The 11005-nt window shown below is 39.3% G+C and overlaps 2 protein-coding genes and 1 pseudogene across 2 annotated transcripts; 2 read left to right on the forward strand and 1 right to left on the reverse strand.

The window, feature by feature from the left end:
• The first annotated feature begins 428 nt into the window (after window positions 1-428).
• LOC147395062 (putative carboxylesterase 11 pseudogene) lies at window positions 429-2504 on the forward strand (annotated as a pseudogene).
• Window positions 2505-3728: 1224 nt separating this feature from the next.
• Window positions 3729-5706, forward strand: LOC147395063 (GRAS family protein RAD1-like). Its single transcript, XM_086454355.1, has one exon. The coding sequence runs from the start codon at window positions 3739-3741 to the stop codon at window positions 5320-5322; it is 1584 nt and encodes a 527-aa protein (XP_086310481.1). The 5' UTR covers window positions 3729-3738; the 3' UTR covers window positions 5323-5706.
• Window positions 5707-7503: 1797 nt separating this feature from the next.
• Window positions 7504-10773, reverse strand: LOC147395064 (tryptamine 5-hydroxylase-like). Its single transcript, XM_086453890.1, has 2 exons — window positions 9848-10773; window positions 7504-8294 (listed from the first exon to the last, which is right to left on the reverse strand). The coding sequence occupies exons 1-2, from the start codon at window positions 10730-10732 to the stop codon at window positions 7653-7655; spliced, it is 1527 nt and encodes a 508-aa protein (XP_086310016.1). The 5' UTR covers window positions 10733-10773; the 3' UTR covers window positions 7504-7652.
• Between the last annotated feature and the right edge of the window lie 232 nt (window positions 10774-11005).

The following is an 11005-nucleotide window of genomic DNA, read 5'->3' on the forward strand; positions in this document are numbered from 1 at the left end:
TAAAATCTTAAGATTGAAAATGAGGGTAAATTTTTTTATTCAAATGGTTGAAGATTACTTGTTTTGACAATTAGAAAAAAAAAAAAAACAAAGAAAATAATAAAGTTGGCTAGAGGTTGGAGATGAGAGTATTCAAGTAATTTTCTATCAGTCTATCAGAGAAGACCGAGTTCAAGAGGGCATACCATTAGTTTGAAAACATGGAGGGACTATATATAATATCTGAAATCTGAATTTTAGGCTTGGTTTGAATTGAGAGAAGAGAAACTCATTTTTTTCTCCACCATGTTTGGATTGTGAGGAGAGAATTTAGGACAAGTTTAAAATTTTAAAATATTGGGCAGAATTGAAATTATATAATATTTTAAAAGTGTTTCTCCCCATTTCTCTACTCTTCTCTCCATTTTTGGAGAGAAAGAAAACTCTTTTTTTTTTCTCTTCTCTTCTCTCCGTTTCTCTCAATCCAAACACAGCCTTCTGCTTCATTTTGCATTTTCGATCCTGACAACGACAGGAGTCGATCACGTGACAGAGAGAAGCTCTGAAACACTGATAAAGAAGAGGATGGAAAAACGAAAGAAACCGATCTTCATTTGACCCTAATCGCCATGAATTTACCTGAAAAGCTCATCTTCAAATTACAGAGAGAGAGAGAGAGAGAGAGAGAGAGAGAGATGCCAAGCGTCGCTGTAAAACTCTACAGTGTGTTCTGCAAATTGCTTCTAAAACACAGATTACAGAACCGAATTCAAACCCAATTTGATGATAACGATCTCTTCGGCATTACTTCTCGACCCGAAGAATCCATCTCCGCTGCTAATCCTTCCTTCACAGACGGCGTAGCCACCAAAGATATTCACATTGATCCCTTAACTTCTCTCTCGATTCGAATTTTCCTCCCCGATACTGCTATTGCTACATCTGATTCAGATTCCCAATCTCACTCTAGGGTTAGGGTTTTCGACACCAATCACAATAATGTTGAAGGGTTGAATTAAAAAATGAACTTTATGAATTTCTTGAAAAAATGCTGCATGGAGAAAGCCTATTGTGATTTAGATTTGGTCGATAACTATGGATAAACATAGCGACAATGTTGTTTAAATCATACAATTGTAGGGTTTTGATTCTATGCAACTCACTGAACATCCAAAAATTCAATTTAAATCCTATTTGATTAAATTTCAATTGAGGGAAAATTGGTTTCTTAGCTTTTTTATTCCAAAAAAATAGTAGTTAGCTTTTTTTTATTTTTTATTCATATCTTTTCTTTGTTTGGATTTGTTGTTCTAATAATGCAACACTTCATTGAAACAGGTGTGTTCTCCTTGGAGTGAGCTGCGGTGCAAACATTGCAGACTATGTGGCTCGAAAGACAGTGGAGTCAGGTAACCATCTGGATGCCGTCAAAGTTGTGGCTCAGGTCCTTATGTACCCATTCTTCATTGGGAGTATCCCGACACATTCGGAGATCAAGCTGGCAAATTCCTACTTCTATGACAAGGCCACGTGCATACTTGCATGGAAGCTTTTCCTACCCGAGAAGGAGTTCAGCCTGGACCACCCTGCTGCAAATCCTCTCATTCCTGGTCGGGAACCTCCACTGAAGTCCATGCCGCCAACATTGACAGTAGTGGCAGAACTTGATTGGATGCGAGAACGTGCAATCACATACTCAGAGGAGCTACGAAAAGTGAATGTTGATGCACCAGTCCTTGAGTACAAGGATGCTGTGCATGAATTCGCCACTCTTGACATGCTCCTCAAGACCCCGCAAGCCCATGCCTGTGCCGAGGACATTGCAATCTGGGTCAAGAAGTATATCTCGCTTCGAGGCCATGAGTTCTCTTACTGAGTTGGAGAAGACAAGGCAATTCTGTTGTATATTTGTGTTGTATAAGATTTGAGGTCAGTGTCACCCAATCATTATGTGGGATCTACAATCATCGTTTGATCAATCCAAGTGGCAGCACAAGAGCAAGGTACGGTCCCCATTAGTACAGCGTGGGCATTGTTCTTGAGTGAGGTTCTTCAAGGCCTGTTTTGGAAAGTGTTGGGGTATACCTGCGCTTCTGTAAGATTAAAAAATTTCTGATGCTCTGAGAGACATTTCTCTCCTGTTCAATATTTGATTATTTGATTGTTCATTTTCTCTCCGCCCACTTCGGATGTATTCTTTATCATGAGCATAAAATTAGTGAAATGAAATGCTCTAATTTCCATTCTTTTAGCTCCTTTTTTCATAATTAATTTACATTTATTAAAGATGTAAGACTACCTGTTACTCAGTTGATCTTGTTGTGAAGGGGCCCTACTCCCACCAAATCATCAAACACATCTTCATGTTTCTTCCCCAAACCCATCATCTTCAGCCTCCCCAAAACGATTATCTTATTCTTGAGATTTGAATGTTGAAGATGATAAAATATTGAGGTTGAAGGGTAAAATTTTTACGTTATTTGGTGATTAATTGAGAAATTGTTGATTCGCCAATTAATTGGCTGATCTCTTATTTGTTAATTCTTTTCCGAATTTTGTAAACATTTGGAGAACTTTGTGACAGTGCCGATGTTGGATTGTTATATGGTTGTCAAACAATGCAACGCGGTCTCTGACTGATTCAAGAGCAGATTTGTCTATTTTATTTCATTTTTGGCCATTGCACAAGATGTATAAAATAGGTAGTTGTGGGACCATGGTATATACTCCAAGGATTATTTCGGAAATTTCAAGGAGAATCCATAGTTCTTGTTCATAAAATTTTAAACCACCTAAGATGCCATGATTAGATACAAAAGTTAAAAAATACCTAAGATGCTATGATATATAATATGAATAATTTCTTAGTATAGTCGGTGCAGAATCCTCATACTCCATACATGGTAAAGATGGGAATCTTCTTGTTGCCGACCTCAGTAAATTCTGTTTTTTTTTTTTTTTACTGTACTTTAATGTTTACTTTTAACTTCCATGTGAAGAGATTTAGTCAGTTTTTATTCCAAGGCCGGCTATAGGGGCAAAAAATGGTTCATTTGGGCTTTATCTATGGTTTTACAATACTATTGTCATTTACAAGCTATGGAATGTGTCACAACATATGTTGGGCCCTACCGACTTTACCAATCACGCCAAATGATCAACCTTAACATATGATTTTGATCTTCCAATCTCCATTGTTCTTTTGAACGTAAACAAGATAGAGAAGACGATGATTGGTTCGGATAAGTAGGTGATCGTTAACCCTACAATTAAAGTGGGATGTTGAGCAAATGTGCTAGCCATCACACACGAGGCTCGTACCATCTAGGCTAGGGGCCAAAATGCGAGACCTGATCAGTTTTTAACTGGATCACAATCATTAAAATTTTCAAAAATACAAAATAAAGAACATAGACTAATTCATTGGCCAATGAAGATTCTACATTATATAATTAGTGTCCAACTATGCCGGAAACAGATTAAGAGAGAGACAAATTATAAAGGTCCAAAAGCTTTGTAAGAATACTATGAATGGGATGGGCAACCATGTGATATCATTGCTTACTCTCTTCTGCTTCTCTCAAGGGAGGCAAAATTCGATTTTTGATTTTTGATTTTAATATTACAACATAGTTAATGTCACCCTGCCTATGAAAACCATGAGAGAGCTATAAATCTACATACATTTTAGATGAGACTTTGGGGCTTTATTGTATATCTTTAGAAAAAAGAGAGAGAAAAACACAAAAGTTTCTTAAGATGTCTGCTGGTCTCTACATGGTAAATGAGCTCTACAATGATGAGAGGAGTGATGTTATGGGTGGTTGTCTTGATCTTAGTCTTTCAGCCATGGCTTTCTATCCTTTCCCTTATCTACCCACATTGGAGAACAGTGGGTCCACTTGGTTCCTCCCGGCGTCGGAAGACACAAGGAACCATAAGAAGCTCAGGCTAACACTAAGCGGTGACGAATCAATTGGCAGTAATAGTGGGCTTTATAGTGGTGGTACTAATAGTGGGCCTTATAGTGGTGGAAGCAATAATATCAGCCGCACGAGTAGTACTAATAGCTTGAATAGCTTGCCAAGGCTCCAGTTCCGTGATCACGTACGGACTTATACACAAAGGTTCATGGCAGCCGAGGCCGTTGAAGAGGCAGCAGAGGCCATGATTGGAAGAGATAGCAATAAAGTTGAGGAAGGAAGCGGAGATGGGATGAGATTGGTTCAATTACTCATTGCTTGTGCCGAGGCTGTGGCATGTCGTGACAGGTCTCATGCCTCGGCACTATTGTCTGAACTTCGGGCCAATGCTTTGGTTTTTGGTACTTCTTTCCAACGTGTTGCATCTTGTTTTGTTCAAGGCCTAGCCGACCGCCTTGCTTTGGTTCAACCACTTGGGGCAGTCGGTGTTGTAGCCCCCACGATGAATTCGATAGGTGTTGCCTTGGAGAAGAGAGAAGAGGCTTTAGGCCTTGTTTATGATGTTTGCCCGTATATTCAATTCGGACACTTTGTGGCAAATACATCAATATTGGAAGTCTTTGAGGGAGAGAGTTTGGTTCATGTGGTTGACTTGGGAATGACAATGGGTCTACCACATGGCCATCAGTGGCGTAAGCTGATCGACAGCCTCGCCAATCGTGCAGGTCAACCGCCTCACCGTCTTCGCATAACGGGTGTCGGACAATGTGCTGCCCATCTCCAAACCATTGGCGATGAGCTAGAGGCTTACGCACAAATCTTGGGAATAAATTTTGAGTTCTCAGCAGTGGAAAGTAATTTAGAGAACTTGAATCCTAACGACATCAAGTGCTTCGAGGGTGAGGTGCTTGTTGTCAATAGCATCCTACAATTGCATTGTGTGGTGAAAGAGAGTCGAGGAGCACTCAACTCTGTCTTACAAATAATTCACGAGCTCTCACCGAAGGTTCTAGTTCTAGTTGAGCAGGACTCAAGCCATAACGGACCTTTTTTTCTAGGGAGGTTTATGGAAGCATTGCATTACTATTCTGCAATTTTCGACTCACTCGATGCCATGCTACCAAAGTATGACACACGACGTGCCAAGATGGAACAATTCTACTTTGCAGAGGAGATTAAGAACATAGTGAGCTGCGAGGGACCAGCGAGGGTTGAGCGGCACGAAAGGGTTGACCAGTGGCGTAGGAGGATGAGTAGGGCAGGGTTTCAACCTTCACCGATTAAGATGATGGCACAGGCCAAGAATTGGCTTGGGAAGGTTAAGGTTTGTGAAGGTTACACAATTGTGGAAGAGAAGGGATGTTTGGTACTTGGATGGAAATTGAAGCCCATCGTCGCCGCTTCTTGCTGGAAGTGTTAATCAAAGTTACCTAACAATAAAGCTTGGCACGTACCCGTTGATAGAAATAAGTCTGAATTTGATATAATCTTCGGGGTTTGTGGGAAATTGGTGAATTATGTAACTAAAAGTAGGATTTGCTATGAATAAGTCTCGTCCGCTACTACGATGTATATGTAGCAGTAAACGATTTTCAGTGGGAGCCAGCACTGAATTTCGGAGAGAAATAACAAATGTGTGTGGTGTGTTTCTGTTGTTGAACGGTTGAAATAAAGAGGAAGCATTAGTGCTTTGGTGTGCAAGAAGGTCTTTGTGTCCATGTACATAGACATTCTTTTTGGTTGTTTTAAGACCAAAAACATTCTGTAAGTTGTCTACTTGATGAACGCAGGAAACTCACAATCTGATTAAATTTTCTGACTCTAGCTGATCTTTGAGGCAATAGTTTAAAGTTTTGTATCATTTCAGAATATTTCGTCATATGAATTCTGGTTTCGGCCGAGACCAGGACAAAAAATTGACCCCGAAACATTAAAATTGTCTCAGAATGTTTCAGTTGTGATTGCCTTGGGTTTTTTTCCCGACTGAAACATTGCATCGAGGCAATCATTGAACTATTGTTTTCTCATGGATTGGAGTGCCTATGATGTTGAGATGGATAAGAAATTGAGGCAACTAATTGTTTATGTTACACTTCAAACAATCATTGAAAATTGGAGATTTGGGGATGATATAAATTTAGTTGATGTTGATACGATGGATCTTGAGCTACAAAACTTAAATTGGGACCCATCACCAATCTTTGACAAAAATATGAACAATGAAGAAGTTGTTCGTCTAAGCAAGGAAAAAAACATAATTAATTAATCAAAAGGGATGAATGATCAGATAAATGCATATTGTTATCCTCATCGACTTGCATCAATCTGCTTTTATCAAATTTTTTGAAAAGTTCTTTAACGGATGAGGAGATATGTGATATTTTGTAGGGGTGCACACGGTTTGGTTTGGTTTAATGCGAGTTGGGGATAAAATTGGAACTGAACTGAACTTGATCGGTTCTACAAATTCAAAACTGGAACCAAACCGACTACCCCTTAGAACTAACCCAAACCGACCTTAGTTTGGTTTGGCACCGCTTGATTCTCAGATCTCCTAAACGAAAAAATAAATTACTCGCAGAGCTCACAGAAATCTTGGATCCACCAATTGCATATACCCGCGTGTATTGAATAGCATTACTAATTTACAAAAGTACCCTTGTTAATTACAAAACTACGCTTGTATGTTTGACATGGCAAGCATTGAGGAGTCTGTGGAGTCTATGAGAAAAAAATGACTCCTCCTAAACATAGATATCAAGGCACCAATTATCAAATCTTACGGCTAAAAAATCTACGGCCATCAATGATTTCAGTCAAAAGGCGCAACAAAGAGAATGGCATTGGCAATATAATATTAATATCTCTATAACCTCAATTATCTAGTTAACAACATGAGTGATTTTTCCAAAATTGAAACTCATTAGATGATTAAGGCTATGTCATTTGAAACACTCAGATTGGTGATTAAATTTGTTAGAATACAGAAAGCACACAGTGAGAGCTCTTTTTGTTATATTTAGTTTTATTTGTTAAATAAATGTACATATATGTAGGGTGGCATTCAGTAGCCAACCTTAGAGAGCCAACACATTTATCCTATGTGGCTTAAAAGTTTCGTATTGAGCTGATTTTTTGTGAGGATGATCTCTATGGTGAGGAGATCCTCCTCACCAAAAATCAGCCGAATTTGAAACTTCTAAGTCCCTCAAAAGTGATTTACAAATTTTCGGTAAAAAATCGACGGTTCATAATTCTAAACCACTTTTGATGGACTTAGAAGTGTCATATTTGCCTGATTTTTAGTAAGGATGATCTCCTCACCAAAAATCAACTCAATCCGAAACTTTTAAGTCACATAGGACAAACGTCTTGGCTCCCTAACGTTGGCTGTCGAACCTGCCCCCTATAAAATTGTAAATCAGAATAGAACCGATGAGCTAAAACCAAACCAAACCAATCTGAAATGCCTTGGTTTGGTTTGGTTCTCGGTTTGACCCAATCCAATGTGCACCCTTAATATCATTTCGTATTATTTTAAAGAAATGAGTCAAAGTAAGCATGTATAGGACTCAATCATAAATGTTTTCCAAAATACGTGTTCAATCAAACTTGAGGACGAGTTTTACTCCATGAGGAAAATGTCATACTTATGTAGCAGCTCTACTAGCATCACTGCAACTATATATCACTAAGCTTTAGTGTACATATGGGATATAACCATTTAAGCACATTTAGAAGTATAAGAACTTACTTCAAAGCATCACCTCCCTTGAACTCATACTCCTTATTGATTATTGGTATAAGAACTAGTGAAACTTTCTTTCTAGTGGCTAGCCCGAAAATCTCACTCAAGTCCACATCATCAGCTCCGACGCCATGTGGCAATGCCCAATCGAAATGATACAGTAGCCTCGCGAGAGCAATCTCTATTGTAGCCAACCCAAAGGAATATCCCGGGCAACCCCTCCTCCCTCCTCCAAAGGGTAGTAATTCAAAGTCTTGACCCTTAACATCAATGTTAGTGCCAATGAACCTATCAGGATTGTAGTCTAAAGGCTTGTCCCATGATTGTGGATCGCGCCCAATTGTAAAAGTGTTGATAAAGACTCGGGTTTTTGCAGGTATATCGTAGCCATCGATGGTGCATTTCTCTATAGATTCTCGAGGAACAAGGAGTGGGACCGGAGGGTGTAACCGTAGAGTTTCCTTTATAACAGACTTCATGTAGGTAAGTTGAGGGAGATCGCTTTCGTCGACTTCTCCTTTCTTCCTAGCAACATTTCTCACTTCTTCTTGTGCTTTCTTCATCACACTTGGGTGTCTAGCTAGCTCTGTCATGGTCCATTCTAGTGTAGCTGAGGTTGTATCAGTTCCAGCAACAAACATGTCCTATTACACAATTATGTGCAATAATTAGTAATATAATTTGCAATTTGACATTCGACAAGAAAGGACAACAATAACAAAGACAAAGTCTTATCCCAAAGATTTGGGATTGGCTAAACGAATTATCTTCCTCCGTTACACTATGTCCAAAGCCCAGTCTTCCTATATTGAGAACGAGTTCTTATCTAGTTTTACTGTCTACATTTACATTATTTTAGGTCTTACTTTCGTTCTTTTAGAATCTTCAACTTAAATATTTCTTATAACAGATGTTATAATTGATCTCCGTTGAATTTGTCCAAACCATCTCAATTGACTTTCTCATAGTTTATCAGCAAAGATGATTTAAGTCAAAATCAAATCATGTGATATGCATATAATTCTTAAATAATCAAGTAAACAAATTTTACCAAATAATTGAAAGTTCTCAATATAACATATTCTTTCACATTTAAAAAACAAAAAAAAAAAAGGATTTTCTAATCTTAAACGATCCACGATGATGTTTGTCAAACGATTGAGATGGGAGTAAAAACACAAATTTCCTACGGATTAGTACATTTTCTAGGGATACTCTTTTCCATGAACATCTTTCCTTCTCATACTTGAGGGTAGCATTTTTTGAATAAAGGAGATGTAAAAATCCACCACCTCCTAACATGAAACTTGATCTAACATTTCATTCCATCCATGATTTTTCGAAAAATAAAAAGTCATGATTTTTTGACTCCCCATAAATATCTATAGTTGTGTATCCCAAGGAAAAAGATCTATGGTTCTAACCCATGCCACATCAGGAAGTGTATGTTAGAGAGGGTGACACATAAAATTCATGAACTTGGTAACAAATATGGGCCCATGGGTGTGTGTACCTTTTGTAATAATAGTGTCAAAGATAGCTTATTCAAGTGTTAAACATTGTTTTGACAACCACAACAAAAAGGTATGAAATTTCATTACTAATTGGCTTCTCCTACCCTTTTTAGGGGATATACTCAAGACTTTAAAGGCAAAGATACCTCTCTTGTCAACAACACATCTTACAACTTCACAATACGCTATAGTGACATTCACAAAACGAAAATGCTGGAATGACACAAATGTAGACACAAAAGTGATAAAAATGATGTGGTGGCGCGCACATAACCGTAGATGCTTTTTACTCATATCTCGCGGAAAAGCATCTACGGCCACTCTTGTGGCTCCCGTTGTGTCACCCCAGCACGACTCTTCACAAAAAGGTAGAGAGAAAATTCCTTAACCACAATAACACGCCAAAGTCGTGAGTTTATAAACACTTTCGGTGGGTCCCACATGTTCTTGACTTTAGATTCGTTCGTATATAGAATTTTATACGTATCTCGAAACAAAATTTCGAGATACGTTTACGCACTAGTCCTCTTGATATTCCTAAAAGTCGTCATTAACAGATCCCTAAGAAATATGTACGGTGTTTGTTCTAGACCAGATTTACTACGTGGGACCAAGTGGACACGTGTCTTAAATAGATAGGATAAAAGTTAAGAAACACAAAAGAAAGAAAACTTGGGAAGTACCAGAACAAGTGCTTTAAGATTATCGTCTGTGATCGGCACCTCCAAGTCCCCACTCTTTTGCACACGAAGCAAAACGTCTACGAAATCTTCTCGTCCCGACATATCGCCCGTTACGTTTCTCTTCTCGAGATGCTCACCAATGATCTCGTCACAAACCGCTCGCAAATCACTCAAGTTCTTCATCAACCTCCGTTTCAACCCGGTCACCGAGTTGACCCACTCCAATCCTGGATAAAAATCGGCGACACTAAAGCCGGCAAACAACGCTTGGGACTCAGTCAGAATTTCTGGTAACCGATTCGACTCGCCCATGAATCTCTTCCCAAACGCGACACGACACAAGACGTCATTAGCTAAGTCAAAGAATCGCTCGCTCATATCTGTTTCGGACCCAGACGCCTTTGAGACAGAACTGAGTAAACGGTTCACTTCTTCGTTTCGGACGAGTTGAAAAGAGCTGACTCGTTTGAGGTTGAGTAACTCGGTCACGCAAATCTTCCTGGCTTGGCGCCAGTAAGGACCGTAAGGGGAGAAAGTGATGTCTGAGCAGCCGAAGGAGAGATACTGAGCTGAGATGAGTTGGGGTCGGCTTGCGAAGGCTTGATCATGGGTTTTGAGGATTTCTCGGGCGAGTCGAGCGGATGAGATGACGAGAGTCGGGATTTGGCCGAGTTGGAGATAGATGATGGGTCCCAGTTTGTTGGAGAGATGGAAGAGAGAGTGGTGTGGCATGTCCGTGAGGAGGTGGAGATGGCCGAGTATGGGGAGCTTTCGAGGTGACGGAGGAGTAACAGTGGTTGACGGTTTCCGCTTACGATTGACGTATATGAGGAAGACGATGAGGATGAGTGACAGTGAGAGGGAGAGAGGGGTAAAATCGTCCATTTTTGTCTATCTGAGTGATTAAGAAGAAGAGTACGCAGTTTTAGTTATATATAAAGCCCATCATATATGCTCTCCGGGGCCCACTTAATATTAAAATTTTTTTTTAAAGAGAAAAAATTACATTGATACCCTCATCGAATTACTTTCCACACCCACCATCTTCTCCACAACCCAAGGGATAAAAAACTCACTACTTCTTCTTCTTCTTCTTCTCTTCTTTTCTCTCTCTCTCTCTCTCTCTCTCTCTTTATATTTATCTCCTTTTGAATTTTG

Source organism: Akebia trifoliata, chromosome 9, assembly GCF_017979445.1.
Source record: "Akebia trifoliata isolate Shusen 1 chromosome 9, ASM1797944v1, whole genome shotgun sequence".
Taxonomy (NCBI): Eukaryota; Viridiplantae; Streptophyta; class Magnoliopsida; order Ranunculales; family Lardizabalaceae; genus Akebia; species Akebia trifoliata.

Coding starts and splice junctions, on each gene's coding strand:
- LOC147395063 (XM_086454355.1), top strand. CDS start 3,739: ATGTCTGCTGGTCTCTACATGGTAAATGAGCTCTACAATGATGAGAGG.
- LOC147395064 (XM_086453890.1), bottom strand. CDS start 10,732: ATGGACGATTTTACCCCTCTCTCCCTCTCACTGTCACTCATCCTCATC. Junction 8,295..9,847: donor ATCTTAAAGCACTTGTTCTG/GTACTTCCCAAG, acceptor ATTGTGTAATAG/GACATGTTTGTTGCTGGAAC.